Source organism: Cucumis sativus, chromosome 2, assembly GCF_000004075.3.
Source record: "Cucumis sativus cultivar 9930 chromosome 2, Cucumber_9930_V3, whole genome shotgun sequence".
Lineage (NCBI taxonomy): Eukaryota > Viridiplantae > Streptophyta > Magnoliopsida > Cucurbitales > Cucurbitaceae > Cucumis > Cucumis sativus.
Genome location: NC_026656.2, coordinates 17,984,182 through 18,002,910, shown reverse-complemented (window position 1 = coordinate 18,002,910; position 18,729 = coordinate 17,984,182). Strand labels below are relative to the sequence as shown.

The window sequence follows — 18,729 nt, the reverse complement described above, 5'->3', positions numbered from 1 at the left end:
ATGGCTTTCTCATCCACAATAGAAGAAAGTCAAGATGATCTGGAAGTGAGCCAACATAATGTTGGATGGTACGACATTCGATTGTTAGCAATCTCTACCTCAAATCGGTACATGTATCAATGATATTCAAGTATTATTTTGAAATTAAGTTTAAACTGTTGCAATACAATTAAGAGAATAAAACGTGAGTGTTGTCCAAATTTGCTTATCCTCATGGGCTTCATACCAAAAGAAGTCGAGATTATTGATGTCCATTGCAATATTGGAATCAATATCAACTAAGATTAGTTGATTAATGATTAAACATCAGGGTGCATTTCAATTCCATGGAAACTAAATATTACAAAAATGATACAATGGGTAGGCCACCATTAATCACTATCTTCCTTCCCATACACAACATTTTGGCAATTGGATTGTCATATTCTTCTCCTCTCATTTCACAGCAATTTGGACTTATCATTATATTTGATGTTTAAATTAACGATGGTGATGGATACATACAAGTATATGAACCTAGTCATTTGAATTTATTCATCAACTAACATTTCTTTATAAAAATTCAAATCATACCTATATGATCGATTATGATACTTACTAATATTAGGTTTGTGTTTTCCAATAGTATACAAATGATATTATTAATAATTAGGGGTATGATGTGAGCCTTTTCTGCCCAAACTCCAAAGTAACAATAATAATTCTAAGATTAATTTGTCGTTATTGAACCAACTATTGCATTACGTAATCAATGTGAAGAGTTTGTGATAAAGATCATGCAATTGCCTTTTCATTTTACATCACAATTAAGATTGTACTAAAAAATAATGTAATCATGAAATTTCCCTAAACTTTATCTTGTAGGCAGCTAATTAGAAAGTTTAAAATTTAGAACAATCAGTCTTAAGCATATTTGGGTATTAATAATTACTCATTTTCTTATAAGGGTTGTAATGTTGTAATTTATTAAAAAAGTACGAATATAAAGTGGAAATTGGGAAAATGAGGTGGGAAATTAGCTGGAAAAGGGACCCAGTTTTTGGTTTATAGTGATTCAAAGTTTAATGCTTTTTATTGGACAGAATATCCACAGCTTTCAATTCCACACATTGGAATCAAAGACTTCAACACTCAAATATCACAATTCAACCATTTTTGGATTTTCCAGCCTTTTAAAACTCTTCATTTACTTATATATTATGTTATCTTTCGTACCATCAAGAACAGTTTTTGATAATCAAGTAATTGATTATATAGTGGAATTTTGGTATTCTTTTTTTCTCTTCAAATTACGAGTAATTCAATGAATTTGTTGATTCCTTCTAGTAAGATTTTAGAAGCCAGAGTTTGAAGGGATTGAGTTTTTAATTTTTATTCTAATAATGATGATGATGATTCATACGTACTTTTGAAAATTAGGACAATTATAAGAGAGCTTTACCTAATTGCAAAAGCAAAAACATAACATTATGTATTAAAAAATGCTCACCGTATTATTAGTTTCATTAATTTTCTTTATCTATAATTTGTTTTCTAATCTCACAATATCCTCTTATTTCATCTCTATTCATTTTCACCTCTAAACAAAATTATGTTTTACTTTCATTCTATATTTAGGTGAAGTGATTTTAAATTTAGAAAATAGATACTAAATTAAGCATAAAGAGTGATAAAGAAAATGACAAAATATAAATAAAAAAAAGGTGGGAAAAAAAGAAATTAAATTGTCTCTATCTCATAAATTTCTGCCATCCATTTAAATGGAAGGATGAGACAAATTAACAAATGTTTCGTTTCAAACTTAAATTCAGATTCTACATTTTCATCAACAAAATGAAAAAAAAAAAAAAGATTCTTCATAAACTGATAAAACAATGTGGCCCATCACTTTTTAATAATCTTTTTCACATAAAATTTATACATCTTTTAGCCTTGATTTATATATATATATATAGTCTTTGTATTGTCGTGTTATAATTTAGTCCAATGAAGTAGTATAAAACAAAATTTTGAAAATTAGGAAAGTATTATAAACTCCATAATACTTTAAACGTTATACGTTGATAAATCATTATAGAGTCGAACGGGTTGTCACTCATGAATATAAAAGAAAGTAGCAAATAAATAAACGTTGCATCAATAAATATATAGCAAAGAGGAGACTATGGTCTTGTATTTGTATAATAATGAAAATGACAAGAGAGTTTTTAGAGAGTTGCTCAAATGTCACAGTCCCAAATGAAATAATTCAATAACAGTTGTATAAAGTTGGACCAATTAATTGTTTTTTCTTTTCTTGGCTTAGCTTAATCAAATCCATTTCCCTTTTCAATTGACAAATGACAACCAATCTTATGTTTAATGCCCTTAATTTAGAGCCAACTCCCTCAATTATTGATTCATTTTGCTTCTTTATAATTGGTATAAGGATAGAACTTATCAATATCAGTTGTTAATTAAACAATTTTTTCCAATAGTGTTACACTAAAATTGCTACATGGAGACTGAATAAGATATTTTACTTTGTTTTTTTAATCAAAATCCATAACTCAAACATGTCTTAATTAACTAAATAAATTATTGATTATCTCTTTTTATATTTAGTATTGAAGCATTTTTAAAATCATTTGACGTGTAAAGATTATTATTTTTTTAATCTTTTTTTAAAGAATATATATTGTAATTTTGTTGATATAGAAATTAATTAGAGAATATATTTATGTATTCATGTTATTTTTTCTTTTGAAGAAAGTATATGTAAGACTTTATAAAAGATAAATTAACAATTTGGTGCTGGAGGATAGAGTGTCTTTTTATTGATGACGAGACTTTCCACTCTTTACGGACATTTTTTTCCTATGCAAAAGACAAATTATTAGTTTAAAGAAATCAAAATTTGATTTATGATGTCCCAAGACTATCTCTAAAGAAATCAATACATTATGAAATATTTGAGACCCAATTTGAAATCTAAATTCAAACTCTTATTTGAATTGAGACAGAGAAAAAATAAATTGTTGAACTATTTGTGAAAGTGTCCACAGCACAAAATGACTTATTTTTGTTATTGAGTGTTCTTTAACATAAATTGATTTTGCTATGTGTGTAAACATTTTTCTTTTTGCTGTTTTTGACAATTTCCTTTTATTTAATCCAAACTTTAAGGAAAATAAAAAAAAGTTTTTGATACATAATGAATAAACTACGAGCAAATTTCGTGAGAGCTAGCACAGGATCAAAATCTGACAGGAGATTATTAGGACCTATATGAACCAAGATAGAAGAAATAAGAGCGATTGTTGGAAAAGTAAAGTAAAAATGATGATTAGATGAAATGACAAGAAGATTGAGAGTAGAAAGAGCAAGCAAAGTAGTAATTTTCATAGTAAAAAACCTCATATAAAAGAGGGGAAAATATACAGTGGAGTTAGAAGAGTAGTAGTAATAGTATAGTATATGAATCGCAATATTACAGCAGAACAGAGAAGTGGCAAACCATGATCTGTATGAGCCTAACCACCTAGGTGAGTGGGAAAATAGAACCTAGGCTTAAGAAACTAACGCCACAATGACCAAAAGTGCTAATTAAGTTTAACTTCCTACACATAATGGGGTTATTGCGTTCGTAGCCGGCTGTTCTCCGCAGTTCTCACCTGGAAGAAGTATGGATGAGCCTGCAATCAATGAATATTCATAGATTATGAAATCTGCTTTTCGAATCTCGGCGTGGTAATAGAGACGTTTAATTCATAAATGAGAATGCCAATGAAAAAGAAAAACAGAGTTTCGAGACATTTGACTGATCAGTTCTGAATATCTTTTACATGCGATAGCTTTTAGGGACTTGAACCCCCCACCTCACGTGCTAAGTTCAACGATCACTCATGAAACATACCTTAAGGCACTGTAAATTATAAACTTATTTAACCTAACATAAATTACAAAGGTTCAAATTTAACTCATTCTTCTAAATCCAAATACGAATTGCAAATTTATGTGACTCGTTCTTTATTTCCTAAATCCAAATATAAATGATACGATTCTAGACTTTCTAACCCCAAATTTCACAAATCCAAGAAATGCCTCTTCCCCTTCCTAAATCAAATATTTTATTGTACTACAAGGTATTAGAGAGAGGGAAAAAAACAATAAATGATATCTAGAAATTGTAATAATAATTGGATTCTAAAGATAGTAGCATGCTCTTATACCAATTTTATCGGATGTCCCCAAAGGGGCAGCATGCTGTATTTCTTTAATGTCACTATATCAGACATGAGAACATAGTTGTAGTCTAAAATGGAAGAGAAGTCGATAAATACCATTGCTTCTCTTGCAGTGAGCCTATCTTGATGGTCATATCGAAGAAGCTTATCTAAAAAATCAATGGCCTACAAGTAGTGAAGACAACCATAGATGAAATATCACCAACAACAAAAAAATATAAACAAAAAACATATTGTAGTATCCATCAACTCAAAAACATAACTGACCTCAGGGGATACAAGATGCTGATTGTCAGCATTGATAAATCTTGACCATGGCTTGCGGCTATGCCTGCAATATAAATCATGGGAACAGGAAGCCAAGTTTTATACATCAAAGAATGGCAGATGAATGAACAAAAAGCATAATCATGGAGAGTCTAGGAAACAAAAAGATTCATTTTATCATGATGAAACACATGCATTTTTTATATAAAAAAAAAATCGCTTTCCCAATTTCTGCAAAGGGCTTTCTTTTTTCTCTTTATTTTCTTTTCTTTCATTATAGAATTAAACTTTGCTACTTATCATAACCATTTGGTTTTGAAAACAAGTTACATATAGAGTTGCTTTGAAGCATGAAACAACTCCAGAGGAAAGAAAGAGAGAGACCTTCCAACAAGTGCTTCAAGTTGTGGATCAAGAACCAGTTGATATTTATTCAGATATGCATTCAACTCATCTGTCCCTAACACCTGAGTAAGATTCATTGTTCATTATAGATAAAATTAATGAAACAAAGTTGGGAATCGAAGTTAAAACAACCAACCAATGTTGAAAAAGATGGACAAGTACCTTAGCAATTTTGACAAGCTGGTCATGATTGTCATGACCATAGAAGAAGGGTTCTTTCCGGAAAATCTGGAAGAACAAGAACAAAGAAGGGTTCCTTCAGCAAGCTCGTTGAGGTATAAGTTATAAGTCATTTGTCACGGCATATGCATGACCACAAAAAAAGAAGGAAAATAAAAGGGACTTTAGCAAGGCATGTGTAGACCCAATCCTCACCATGCCAGCAAACATGCAACCCAGGCTCCACATGTCCAAGGAATAATCATAGTCTTGTAAATCTACAAGAAGTTCTGGCCCTTTGAAATACCTGAGAGTATCACCCGTTAAATCAAATTAACTATCAAATGAGTTACTGGTATAGAAATTTCTTCTTCCCACTTTACAATCTCAAACTACTAGCAGTGAGTAAATAAATTGAAGAACTCACGTACCTAGATGCCACTCGGACATTGTATTCTTTTCCTGGATGGTAGAACTCAGCAAGACCCCAATCAATCAAACGAAGTTTTCGCAGTTCATGGTCAATCATAACATTGTGAGGCTTTACATCTCTATGCATTATACCCTGTGAATGGCAGTAATCCAATGCCTGCAGGTTTAGAATGACCAAATCAGAAGCAAGACAGAAGCATTGAACACCACATAAATCAACGATATTCACCACCATGAAATGAATTGAATTTGAATCCATATGGAAGATTCACTTCAAAAAGCAGAGCACCCTTATCTGTTTTAGTAATAATCCCGTCATGTGCACTTTCTAGGCACAAACATTTAAATCTTTTATTTATTTTATTATTTATTCTTTTTATCATAAACAAGTCTTCTTACGCTGGTATCCATTTTGTTAGTCATGCCACTTGCTAAAGTATGATTGAAATTGGAGGAAGAAGAAAAACACAGAAAAAGGAGAGATAGAACATGAAGTATTCTACTCTAAGCTTCAAGCAGTGTCATAGAAGAAATATAAAATCTAAACTACAATGCATCATGATATGACTTCGCAAGCAGAATAATTTTGTGATTGACAGCTTAAATAAATCTCATTTATCATTCTACGATTTTTTACAGAAGGACTCAGACTATCTTCACTTTTCTAGTAACATATCCAGCTCATAATATCTGAGGAAGAAAGAAAGGCATATCAATAAGTGATCAGACAAAAGAAAAGACCTTCAAAAGCTCGTATATATAGTAGCGTATGTCATAATCAGTCAGTGTAGGGTACAAAATTTTGAAATCTGTACTGTTCACATATTCAAAGATTAAGCTAGGAGTTTTTGAGTGCTGATCCCTGACTATATCTAGCAGTTTCACAATATTTGGGCCGCCACAGAGATTTTGTAATATCTTTATCTCCCTCTTTATCTGTATGAACATATGATAACTGTTAGATCAAGTGATGCCAAATTTAACGAAAACAGATTTACAGCAGTTCAGCAGTAACGTAAATTACTTAAAACACACGTGCATGCCATTCATGTATAACACATATAAAAAATGCATAATTGGAAGTGATCTAAGCATAGACTGACGTACATTCGTGCAGAATAAATTCTAAAAAATAAAAATCCCCAACTTAGATCTAAATGTAACACAGTTGTATACGTATAATTAATAAAAATATAAATGGAGATGCTCCACCACTGATTTTTCAGTACGAAAGAGACCCTTTGACACGCAAGCATGCATTGGTATTCTTTTTTCATCCTTCAGATGTGTCTCCTGAACTTAATTTCTTCGGGATGCATAACACCTCCAATGCTGTTGTTTTTTAAGAAAACTAGCAGTAAGACTATAGATCATGAAGAATGGAACAAAGATGATAAGACAGAGCATTTTATACATCCAGCATACATAGTGCCTCCAAAGAAATTTTATATTGTGGACACCTCATCGTGCTCACCTTCTTCTTCTTGACAGGCTTAAGAATCTTGATAATGCATTTTTCATTGTTGGTGATATTTATACCTTCGAAAACCTCACTATACTTTCCTCTTCCAACTTTCCGGACAACCTCATAATCATCTTGACCACTGTTTTAAAAGAATTAAACAAAAAAAATGGAGAATTTGACTGTAAAATTGTTAGTAGCAATGTCTCATAAAGAAAACAGATAAATCAACAAATCAAAAGATAAGTCACACAGGAAAATGATGGAGCAATTTGGGATCATCTCTCCTCATGTGCATTACCAGTATAATTAACATCCAGAAAAAGTACTCTAAACTAGACCTAGAGTTCTCTCTCCCCCTGTCCCTGAGTTAGCAGACACTATTTGAAGCAGTTGGACTTCGGCTATTTCATTAAAAACAATAGATGACTGAATCGACAACATAAAGATGCATCTCATGCCAGTTTCCACATTTTACAAAGAATAACTATAAGAAATAAAATATCGAAAACGTCACATGAAAAATGCCAACTTGCGATGGATTGCCCACCTCCTCGAGCTACAGTCCTCCTCAATAGATAAGATAAAAACAGATTAAACTAAAATGGTTTCTCACAATCTCTTCAATAAAGATCGGGATTGGTCCCTAACCTTCCTGCCTTCAATATATTAATTTCTCTCTAAATAATGTAAAAAGAACAAATCCAGCTACATTCTTCATTCCCACTTTCCAATACACTCACAGCAAACCTCCCTCACGGTCCAAAACAACACCATATCCGCAAAGGTCGAACGCTAGACAACGATCCGTAAGACATTAGCCAAAAAAAAAAAAAAAAAAAAAAAAAAAGACATTAAGCTAAAATGAAGCGATCCCAACAAGCAAATCGAACCCTAGATCGAATGCAAATAGGTAAAATAGAGCGGCAGAACACGACAAAAAATGAATCAAAAGAAGTAAGAGAAGAGTAATTGACGCGACTCACCTCCATTGGACAGCGAGAGATTCGTAGTCCCAGTAATCTCTGGGGCGGTGAACATTGACGTCGGCGTAAACTCGAGACCTGGACATAGCTGGAGAGGAAGAGAGAGTGATGGGTAAACAGCCGGAGAGAGGAAGGATACGGTGGCGCGGATCAATAAATCTGAGGGAGAGATGGTAGAACCAGCCGCCCCCTCCACAAAGTAAGCAATAAACAAAAAATGAAAGAACTGAACAAACCCATGACTTTCATTCTTCCTTTTTTTTGCCACTTTCTTACCCAATTAAACTTCCTATTAAAGTAAACACACATTTTTATTAGGTTTTCAGTTTTTTTTTCCCTCTTCAATAAGTTTCTATATTTAATACATCATTCTAAAACAATGGATTGGATGGAAATACAGTTTATTTCGGTTTTTATTTTACAAATGTTTAATATCAAACTCAGAGATTCATCTCTAATTTGAAAAATAGTAAGCTTTGTAAAATAGCTAATATTAATTTGGGCCCATATTTAGGCCATAATATAATTTGGGCCCGGCCTTTTTTTGAGGATATGGTTTGTGCCATTGTGAGCTCTAGACATGGATCCCCTGTAGGCGCGAATATTTTGATGATGGCTAATATCAAGTTCGTTTTCGCTGACTCAAGTTTGAACCAAACCTCCCGAAATCACTGAGGGAGAACACAGAGTCACCAAAAAGCTTGTCTTATTCAATGAATAGCTTGCGTCGAAGTTATAGCTGGCTTCTGCTGCCGGTGGTTGCTAATATTAATATAAGCGCCAAAGCGTCTGTATCTCCTAAGATTCAATGGAGGGCGTATTTGAGTTTCGGTTCACCTCCAATGAGATTCACAAGCAGAGGAAATCAAATTTATTCCCCATCTACTCAGCATCGATTCTCTTCCTCGTCTTCATCGAAACCAGGGATTGGATTTGTTGGATGGTACCTGAGGAAAGTTGACACTCACCCGTTCATCACTAAAGGTATCACTGCTTCGTTGATTTATGCGGCTGCTGACCTAACCTCTCAGGTAAAATATGAATTTTATGTTTCTTTTCAGTTCACTTTCGTAATTTTTTAGTCGTTTGGGAATTAAATGCAACATTTGAGGTTTCATTTGTATATCTAAAGAAAGAAATTGAAACCGAATTACAACCATTTCAACGTAGAACCCAAATGGGTTATTGTTTATGTGCTTGGAATCTTGAGCGGTTGCATGTGTTAATTTGTATAACATTTTAGTACCAGCTCAGCTCAAGTTGCTTTCAAACCTCAAGTTTGGTAGATTTTAAAGGATGGGCAGATGTCATTCATGCCCTCATCTGTTCAGCTGATTTATTTTTTAGATGATTTATGTTGAAAATGTAGAATATGATATATCTCATTTGTTGCTCTGTGGTTTGCTGCACGTGTAAATTATGAACAAATAAAAATTTCTTTTAAAGTACTGCTAGAATGTGAACTTCCTTCTCTAAAAGGATGACACGAGAATGCCTTCTTTTTTGGGCTGTTTGTACTTATGCTTAACCTAATTCATGAGTTTGGTTCAATTGTTCAAATTTTCATCAGTTTTGCAATAAACCCGCCATTGGCTTAACAACACCCTTTGAAATTTACATTTCTTATGCTCTCTTGCTATGGTTAATTTTTTATTCTAATTGTGTTGTTTACATATAATTTTGTCAGACGATTACATTGTCATCTTCTGGCTCGTTTGACTTAATAAGGACAGCACGGATGGCTGCTTACGGATTGTTGATATTGGGGCCATCACAGCATTTGTGGTTTAATTTTATGTCTACAATCTCTCCATCACGAGATTTTTTGTCAACTTTCAGGAAGATTTTCCTGGGACAGGCTGTGTTTGGACCTACTATAACCTCTGTTTTCTTCTCCTATAATGCATCTTTGCAAGGTAATTAGAACGTGAAGTTGTAGAACTATTGATAATCTTTCAATGTCTAGTCATAGTGGGTGGGATTTGTTGATCACTACCCTCGCTTCTTCAACTTCATATTAGATGGTTTGAACTTTGATGGAGTGTTCTATTGGACTTTTGGGTGCCCTTCTTTGCACATTTTTAAAGTGTGGATTAAGATAGGCTTTTAACTAAGTTTTAAATACAATTCAGGGCCTTGGTCTTTTGTGCAGAAATTAGAGTGCGTCTTATTACTATCAGTTGGTAGTGCTTTAGCCCCTCTGCGTTACTCAGCTTAAGTGGTATTTGTTACACTTTTCTTACTTTGGTTGGAAACCTTTGATGACTGCCACATGGCTTCATCAAGCTCATAAAATTAATTTTATTGAGAATGAAGTTCTATAATTTTATGGGGCCCCTTTGAAGAATTAGGGGTAAGTGGGTTGTTTGTGTTTGGTTCCGTTTTCCTAGAAGTCGGTTTCGGTGCCAATTTTCCATTCTCCTACAAGTATATTTGGTCTCTTTGACATTAGATTGAACCAATAGGTCCAACGCCAAGGAGTCAGATTAGTTGAAGAAATTAAAAACTGTTACAACAACCAACTTCATGGAAACTGGAACCAACCAAAACGAATCAAAATGATCCGATCGACTTACTTTTATTGAGGATGGAAAATTGTGAATTCAAGCTGACCAAACATGTGTTGCTTGGACGTTGGAAGCTGAATATGTTTGGTCTGGTCTTCTTTTGTCTTTTTTTTTTCCAACTTCAGCTTTCTCAGCTCATGGAAACATTAATACAATGTGGGCCATGAAGAAATTTTAATTATCTGCTAATTTTGGGTCTTTTCTGCTGAAATCCGTAATCTCCCAGTTGCAGTCATCATTTAGTCCTACTGGCTTTTACAGACTTAGAACCTTCCTTAAAATCAAACCACCATTCTCTCAAAGTATGTTCAGTGGATGATTTATGATTTTTGTCAAATAATCCATGTGGTTCTCATAATCCGTGAACAATATTATTTATAGTTTTGTAACACTATATTATACCACTCGTATTAGGTTCGTGTACAATTCTGAATGCATTATGTCCAAATTCAGGTGAAAGTGGCAGCGAGATTGCTGCTAGATTAAAGCGTGATTTGCTTCCAACATTGTTAAACGGAGTTTTGTTTTGGCCAGTCTGCGATTTTCTCACATATAAATTTATACCCGTTCATCTACAGGTATGTACTAAGTACTCATTGCATACAGACACAATAAAGGAATCACATATCAGAGATGAGATACTGCACTGAATCTCTGTTATGATCGGTTAACATCGTTAATTATCTGCTCCTTTTGTAACTATTCGATCTTGAAACATTGATTTTGCAGCCATTGGCCAACAGTTCATTTGCATATATATGGACCATTTATCTGACATACATGGCAAGCTTAAAAGCAGTTGATATCAAGTGAAGCAGTAGAAGATTTGAAGACGCTGCCCTTTTGTTTTCAGGAACCAATTCTTTTATTTACCTTCTAGAGCAGTAGGCTTTCTCTAAAATAGTGCTTGGTAAGTCCAACTCTTTTACATGGCTCGACTTTCTTTAAACATGAATATGATTCAAATGTTTCATTAACGTGTTAATGCCAAAAGATGTGTCTAAATGACTCAATCTGATTTTGTAGCTGAAAACGTGACGGCTCGTTTTGCACCAGCAATTACTCTTTGCAATTGATCTACATGTTACTTTAAATATGACTGCTCCTTTAATTTTACTTGTGAATGGCTCTTATAATTCACATGCAACACTTTAATTTGGGTATGCTGCAAGAGAGGCCCTTCAATTCAAGGACTTCTCCTAAGTCGCGTGACGGTCTAGCCTCCAGTGCATTTGCTGTTTCTTTGGTTATGTAATTTTAATGACGATATGTCAGACTCATACAGAACCAGCAATGAATTTATCTGTTCTTGGTACGTGATATTTATTCCTCATACATTTGAGAGCACAGTTTCTTTTCTGACTTCAAAGTTTCAAGAATTCGAGGGATTGCTGTAATATCTTTCAAGTCATATTTCTTGAATTATGTGGAATCCAAATTTCAGGTGCATATAATTGTCTGGTTGATCAATTCATAGGCCATATAATTGAATTCATAAAATTAAAGTATGGTAGGTTTTGGGCTAAAAATAAAGGAAAATGCCTTAGGAGGCCATATTTATTTATTCACAACGTCTATGGTTGGATAGAGATCGGGATCCACGTCGACCCACACTTGCAACGTTCACTAGACTCGGTCTCTTTTAAACGTCTTTCCGCTTAACACGTTCGCACGCGCATATTACCAAGGACCCACAGATTCGGACACGTTACATCCAACAAACGCGAGTATCGATCTCTAGTACTCTCGCGAGTAGTCATTAAAGCTTCCTTCCTTCCTCCTTTTTCAAATTTCTTTTAATAATATAAAAGCAACAGTGACGTCAATGACCGTTGTGCATTTCCTCCTCAACCTCACTTCGCTTCTCTGTATTTCTCCGGCCAAATTCCAACGGTCATTTTTTAGAAAAACTCAATTAGGCCATTTCAGAGCAAACATTCCGTTCCTCCGTTCAGATTGCTCTGGAATTTGTTGACATTGCTTTCTACTTACTGGGAAAAGTGGTTTGTTTTGGTGTTCGGATTCATGTTGAGACGGTCTCCCGTGAAAAATTAGGGTTTCAAGACGGGGTCTTTTGAACGGAAATAATGGTTGCTGCTGTTTCGACGACGTTGAATCCTAAAACCGTGGCTCAGTCTCAGGGAGTATCTCACTCTCAAAACTCTATGAGACCGCCTCTTTTACCTTCTGATCCCGACCATGGTGCCGCCGCACGACGACCTAAATCTCGAGAAGTCACTTCTAGATACTTGTCATCTTCCTCTTCCTCTTCCTCTTCTTCTGCATCGGTTCTGAGACGATGTCCCTCCCCTTCGGTTTCTGGAATATCTACTTCGACGACTGTTCTGACTCCGATGCCATCCTCGTTCAGGCGGTCGGAATCCGTGGAGAGGCCACACAGGGGCACTCCGCATCCTAATTCGTTGGATTTCAGATTTGGTCATGGTAATGGTAGGGGTGAGATGTCCGCTGCTCAGAAGCTGTTGTTCAATTCGACGCGAAGCCTATCGGTTTCTTTTCAAGGTGAATCATTTCCATTGCAGGTAAGCAAGTCAAAGCCTGCACCGACTCCTGGCGTTCGGAAGGGTACGCCTAGAGGTACTGGGGGCAGTGCCGGAGCCGATCAAACTGAGAATATGAAGCCAGTAGATCAGCAGCGGTGGCAGGGTAGTCACCGGCAGGCGAATTGTATGAGCAGGAGTTTGGATTGTGTGGATGATCGGAAGAAGGTCGCTAGTGGGTCTGGGAATGTAGTCAGAGCTCTGCAGAATTCGTTTGCCGAAGACAGATCTTCATTTGATGGAAGACTTAGTTCTGATTCTGGAAAGGTAGAATTGGAGAAGGCGGTAGAGCCTCTTGCCGAAGGAATTTCAGCTAGTAGTTTAGACATTTCGTCCGATTCTGATAGCGTGTCTTGTAGTAGTAATTCGGGAACGCAGGAGGGTGGTGCCGGAAAAGGACAGCGTGGCCCTCGAGTTGTTGTAGTACCGGCAAGAGTCTGGCAGGAGACTAACAATCGGTTGCGGCGGCAACCAGAGCTGGGTTCCCCGTCATCTAAAAACACTGGAGCAAAAGCATTACCTTCGAAAGTAAATATTTCCAAGAAGCATTCAATTGATAGTCAAGCATCATCTCCTCGCCAGGTTGCTAATAACAATATGGAGCAGCCGTCTCCGGTTAAATTTTCAATTGGTCCTGCATCCCCAAGTAAGCTTTTAGCATCATCCATGTCCATATTATCACCTTCAAAAGGAAGTCCATCTCGTGTAAGATGCTCAGTGACAAATGGGTTTGGTAGTAGCTGGGGCAGCACACCATCTACTTTGAGTTTTGCTAATGAAGCTCGAAAGGGGAAAATGGGAGATAGTCGGATGGTTGATGCACATTCATTGAAGATGTTGTACAATAGGCTTTTACAGTGGCGTTTTCTGAATGCTAAAGCAGACATCACATCTTCTGTCCAGCGCTTGAATGCTGAGGTATGATTCGTCACTTTCCCGCTTTAGTTTTTGAAAGTAGTTGTCGATCTTTTCCTTTCTAGTGGAAATTTCAACCAATCATTTGTCTGATTTGCATCATATTCTGTATAGCCTAATTATATTGCCTCCAGTCAACAATATGATAATCATCTCTTGTTGGATCATCATCAAGTATCAACTGTTATATAGGTGCTTTTGAACCTCCAAATTATGTCTGAATGTAGCAAAGGAGAGAATTTGTTCTGGTTCTCAAGTTAGCATTTTGCTGATAAATGAATATGTTGTGATAACTTAGGCTTCTTGATTTTTGTTAATTGGTCTTTCATTCCCCTCTTCTCCCTCTTGCTTATCCCGATCACCAAATTGCCTTCTTCTACTATCAATCTTTCTCATTTGTTCTCTTAATTGACTTGAGTTGGGGAATCCAAACTATTTTACTTATATTGTTGAATCGTTCCTTTTGTCAGAGAAACCTCTTCAGTGCTTGGAATGGTATTTCAGAACTGCGCGAATCTGTTATAGCCAAAAGACACGAGTTGCAATCACTACAGCACAAACTAAAGCTGGCTTCTATCCTCAAGTCTCAAGTAAGATATGTGGCTGCTTCGTCTGCTCTCTTCCCCCCCTCTCCTCTCTTGTTGTATATCTTGTTATCTTGAAAACAACCTTAGGGGGTTGTATGGCTCCCTCATGTTATCACATAATTAGACTTATTATAATTTACTAATGTAGATGACATGTTTGGACGAGTTGGATCTTCTGGATCAAGACTTTTCAAGCTCTCTGTCTGGTATTACAGAAGCTTTGGAAGCTAGAACCCTCCGCTTGCCAGTTGATGAAGGGGCTAAGGTGTGTGCAGTCTTCGTGTATGAATGTGTATCATCAAATTTCTTTCCTCATTCTCTGTTTATTAATGCATTTATCTTTGTCATCACAGGCGGATGTCCAAGATGTCAAGGATGCTATTTGTTCAGCAGTTGATGTGATACAAGCAATAACACCATCCTTAAGCTTATGGCTATTAAAGGTAACAATTCCACCACGACCTGATGTTTGTTGCTTTTGTATTCATCTTTGTCATTTATGTAGAGTAGCTGGATTTTCCTTTTGCTATTGTCCTTTGTAATTTAATTTTAGGATACAAATACTACAGTTTTACTCATGTATCAACAACAGTAAGCAGAGGACTGGTCCTTTAAGTTTTCTTCTGTTTAAACACTTGTGAATAATACCTTGAAATGAATACATAGCTTAAATGTACATGATTAAAAAACTATCTCTTATTGCTGATGATAGGTTGGAGATGTGAACTCTGCTGTATCAAAACTTGCTGATGTTAATGCAAATGAGCGTGCGTTGCTTGATCAGTGCAACGATCTGTTGTCTACAGTAGCATCCATGCAGGTATCATTTTGTATCCTCTTTCTCTCATTCTCTTATCTCTCTCCAGTTTTTCTTTCTCACACATGAATTATTATTATTTTTAATCAGGTAAAAGAATTCAGCTTGAGAACACACGTATTGCAATTAGAACGCACACCAGCTCAATAGAGAAGCGCAGGACAAGGAACAGGTATCTGCTGACTGCACCATTGACCTAAAGATGATGCCAACAATTTGAACCCATTCTTTTTACCATAATTCATGAAACAAAAAGAAATAAAAGATCCACTGACAGAGTCTGTCATAGAAGTTGGTGAGTGTTCCATAGATGGTAGGAAATTTATGGTGCTCAAAAGTGGATCAAAATTTTCAACATTCATGTACTTTCATTCTAATAGAGAAAGGCCAGGGCAAAATTTCTTGTAAATTTCTAATGATGTAGTTATCATTCATTGCTTTTTTTCTCTCCCTGCCTTTTCTGGTCTCCAACTTTTGGTTTTTGTGAAAGCATAGGGAAATAGCGCTTGTGGTTGTGGCTAATGATAGATTGAGTATGAAAGCTCCTTTTGACTGGTTATGCGTGTTGTTGAAGTATAGAACGTCTGTAGTTTTTGCATTCCAACCAACTAGTCAAATTCATACATCAATGATAATAATATGTAGAAGAAATTTAAAATATTGCTACCTCTACCTCAGTCAGGTTCATTCTAGAAGGTCGACTATATTATAAAGTGGAGAAAATAAATGACTTAATTAGTCGAACGTCAATATGAAATCAAGAAGTCTTAACTGTTAAGTGTAATTTACCAAATTCCAAGAATCGCCAAATTGAGTTTGTTATTTTTTCTGCTACATTGAATCAGCCCACCCCCAACGCCTACTCACATGTATGTGTAGGGTTTGGTGCTTGTCATGATGGGAGTTCTGTTTCCACTTGCATAATTCAAGAACTGTGAGTGCAAAGAATCTTCCCAATTGGAAAAGAAAATAAAGAATTAATTGAATTTTTCTGTGATACAAAGTTCCAAACTGAACCATGTCTTTGCCTGCACCCTCTTTCTACATACCAAAAATCATCTAATCTAATTTTATAAAAATAAAAATTCAACTAAATTATGAATTTTGATTCAACCCTTTTTTCCCAATCCGGGAAAGGATCGTTCTAATTCAGCGAGATCTCCGGTTCCGGTATCCAGAGGAACCGAGGTTTCTTCGTCGGCAAAGGGCTTTCCACCTCCTCATCACCGGGGAAGAAGAGCTTTTGCGACAGAGCCGGAGACGCCGGGATGTTCAGGTCAAAGTTTCGGTGGCTATGACTAACTGTGTGGGTCGAACCTACTCCCTCCGACGATGTCAACGTCATCCCGCTGTAGCTCTGGTGATTCACGGCAGCGTTAGCACCGCCATCGTAGTGGCGGCGCTTGTGGCCACCCAAGGCCTGGCCAGTGGGGAACGACTTGTGACAAACATTACAGACATGAGCTTTTCCACTGGAGTTAGACGTGGTGTTGGACGTGGTACCGGAGAGCGACGTGGACTGGTCGTCAGCGGTGGTGGGTTTCCGGTGACTAGTCTTGTGACCACCTAGAGCTTGGTAAGAGGAAAATGCCTTATCGCAAAGGGGGCACTTGTAAAGGGACTTGGTGGACATGGTAGGCTCCGGCAAAGAACGGATGCTGCCTCCGCCACCACCGCCGCCGCGGGCAAGCATGATGAGACAGAGAGCAAGATACTCTTCTTCAGAGGGAGAATCATCCAAAGATGGGCGGCGGGAACGCTTGCGCTTGGCCCAAGGCTTGAGTGGCTGAAGAAAGGAGACTTCATCAAAGTGAAAGGGAGGAGGAGCGACGGCCATGGTTGGGGAATTGAGAGCTTGGAGAGCCATAGTTGAAGGAGAAGATTGAGAATTCAGAGGAATTTGGAAATTGGAATTTGGAGAAGAAAGGAAAGGGAAGTGGGGAGTTTTATAGAGAGAGAAGAAGAAGAAGAAGAAGAAGAAGAAGAAGAAGAAGAATAAAAAAGGAAGGAAGTTGCGTGAGGAGTGATAGGAAGATGGAGGGGAAGATATAAGGAGAGAGTGAGCACGTTTTGGTTTAAGGGATTGTCGGCGGCGGATGGAATTCGGTCAAACTATTAGGACGTGGCTGCGCTGACTATTCAACCGCCTTACCACTTCATATTCATATTCCACTCTTTCTATTCACTATTCAACTTCATATGCCTCTCATCATATTCTTCAAACTATGAAGTTATATATACATTACAGGGAAAATAAATTGAATACAACTGTTATAAGTTAGCTAGGTTTAACAAAAATGAGATGGATGTATAATGTTATTATATACTGAGGTTGGGATGATGGGGGATAGTTGAATTAGAATTTAGAAGTTAGAAGTATTGAGATTGAATTTTAGTCATAAATGACAAAATTAAAACGCGTTTTTATTAATATCTTTACAACCTCTCCCTCACTCAACTTGGATCAGTTGCAAAAATTAAATCCAAAATATAAATGAGAGGCCGCCATCCACAGTTTGGGAGCTTTTGTTACATTTCATTTCTTTAGCTCACCTCAAATATAACTACCAAGTGGCAGTGCCCCCAACTGTATTTTATATATATATATATATATATATATATTATCATTTCAACCTACCCCTAACTATACCCCCATATTCTTTAATGGGGTTTTTGTACTTGACTTTAAAATTTTGAAAAAAGTATTAAATTCCACTAAGCTTAGCTCATTTGGCTTTTGAAAACACTTTGTTCAATTGTCATTAAGTGGGTGGTCGGAGGAAGAAAAAACAAACTCCACTTGATGGAATCCAAGGTGCAGAAAGAAGGAGCAAGGAAGGCGAGTGAGGGTGGGAGATTTAGAGAAGAAGATGGAAGAATATGCAGTTGGAGTTGAGAGAGGAAGGAAGAACAGAAATCATAATTAAGCAGTTCTGAGATCTTGTTTTGAAGAACTGTTTCAAATAACATTTTGGCATAATTTGGTAAACATAATATTAGGCACTTATCTTAAACATTAGTTTTGATTGGTGAGTTAGAAGTATATATGTACCTAAACCATATTAAAGTTATATGCAAACAATTTTGTGAATTGAATAGTGACTACCGACTACTCCACATTTCTTGTGGACTATAACTATTCATTGCCAATGCTTTCTTTCTCATCCATATACTTTATTTTATTTGTGTGTGTGTATATATAACCCACAAACCAAATACATAAAAATACAAATTTAGGTTCTTCTATTTTGGTACCATATTCTTAGCTTTTATATAAATTTCGCTTACCAAACTACATGGCTTTAACAAACCTATGGAAACAGACTTCAACATAAATTTCCTTTA

General features: G+C 36.0%; 4 protein-coding genes across 4 annotated transcripts; 2 read left to right on the top strand and 2 right to left on the bottom strand.

Moving 5' to 3' along the window:
* Positions 1-3,346: 3,346 nt before the first annotated feature.
* LOC101207500 (casein kinase II subunit alpha-2) lies at positions 3,347-8,282 on the bottom strand. The gene is made up of 10 exons (XM_004142838.3): positions 7,938-8,282; positions 6,964-7,093; positions 6,231-6,425; positions 5,489-5,646; positions 5,274-5,364; positions 5,061-5,126; positions 4,878-4,960; positions 4,494-4,557; positions 4,323-4,391; positions 3,347-3,674 (listed from the first exon to the last, which is right to left on the bottom strand). Exons 1-10 carry the CDS (start codon positions 8,021-8,023, stop codon positions 3,615-3,617), a joined length of 1,002 nt encoding a protein of 333 aa, XP_004142886.1. The 5' UTR covers positions 8,024-8,282; the 3' UTR covers positions 3,347-3,614.
* Positions 8,283-8,535: 253 nt separating this feature from the next.
* LOC101207742 (PXMP2/4 family protein 4) lies at positions 8,536-11,869 on the top strand. The gene is made up of 5 exons (XM_004142839.3): positions 8,536-8,968; positions 9,625-9,853; positions 10,958-11,082; positions 11,234-11,414; positions 11,531-11,869. The coding sequence occupies exons 1-4, from the start codon at positions 8,651-8,653 to the stop codon at positions 11,315-11,317; spliced, it is 756 nt and encodes a 251-aa protein (XP_004142887.1). The 5' UTR covers positions 8,536-8,650; the 3' UTR covers positions 11,318-11,414; positions 11,531-11,869.
* Positions 11,870-12,093: 224 nt separating this feature from the next.
* Positions 12,094-15,943, top strand: LOC101221628 (QWRF motif-containing protein 2). Its single transcript, XM_004142977.3, has 6 exons — positions 12,094-13,983; positions 14,451-14,570; positions 14,716-14,832; positions 14,921-15,010; positions 15,280-15,387; positions 15,475-15,943. The coding sequence occupies exons 1-6, from the start codon at positions 12,592-12,594 to the stop codon at positions 15,532-15,534; spliced, it is 1,887 nt and encodes a 628-aa protein (XP_004143025.1). The 5' UTR covers positions 12,094-12,591; the 3' UTR covers positions 15,535-15,943.
* A 193-nt stretch (positions 15,944-16,136) lies between these two features.
* Positions 16,137-17,602, bottom strand: LOC101207988 (zinc finger protein ZAT10). Its single transcript, XM_004142840.3, has one exon. It carries the CDS (start codon positions 17,249-17,251, stop codon positions 16,529-16,531), a length of 723 nt encoding a protein of 240 aa, XP_004142888.1. The 5' UTR covers positions 17,252-17,602; the 3' UTR covers positions 16,137-16,528.
* Positions 17,603-18,729: the final 1,127 nt, after the last annotated feature.

Coding starts and splice junctions, on each gene's coding strand:
- LOC101207500 (XM_004142838.3), bottom strand. CDS start 8,023: ATGTCCAGGTCTCGAGTTTACGCCGACGTCAATGTTCACCGCCCCAGA. Junction 4,961..5,060: donor AGCTTGTCAAAATTGCTAAG/GTACTTGTCCAT, acceptor AATCTTACTCAG/GTGTTAGGGACAGATGAGTT. Junction 4,558..4,877: donor CTTGAAGCACTTGTTGGAAG/GTCTCTCTCTTT, acceptor TTTATATTGCAG/GCATAGCCGCAAGCCATGGT.
- LOC101207742 (XM_004142839.3), top strand. CDS start 8,651: ATGAATAGCTTGCGTCGAAGTTATAGCTGGCTTCTGCTGCCGGTGGTT. Junction 8,969..9,624: donor CTGCTGACCTAACCTCTCAG/GTAAAATATGAA, acceptor TAATTTTGTCAG/ACGATTACATTGTCATCTTC. Junction 9,854..10,957: donor CTATAATGCATCTTTGCAAG/GTAATTAGAACG, acceptor GTCCAAATTCAG/GTGAAAGTGGCAGCGAGATT.
- LOC101221628 (XM_004142977.3), top strand. CDS start 12,592: ATGGTTGCTGCTGTTTCGACGACGTTGAATCCTAAAACCGTGGCTCAG. Junction 14,571..14,715: donor CTTCTATCCTCAAGTCTCAA/GTAAGATATGTG, acceptor TTACTAATGTAG/ATGACATGTTTGGACGAGTT. Junction 15,388..15,474: donor CTACAGTAGCATCCATGCAG/GTATCATTTTGT, acceptor ATTTTTAATCAG/GTAAAAGAATTCAGCTTGAG.
- LOC101207988 (XM_004142840.3), bottom strand. CDS start 17,251: ATGGCTCTCCAAGCTCTCAATTCCCCAACCATGGCCGTCGCTCCTCCT.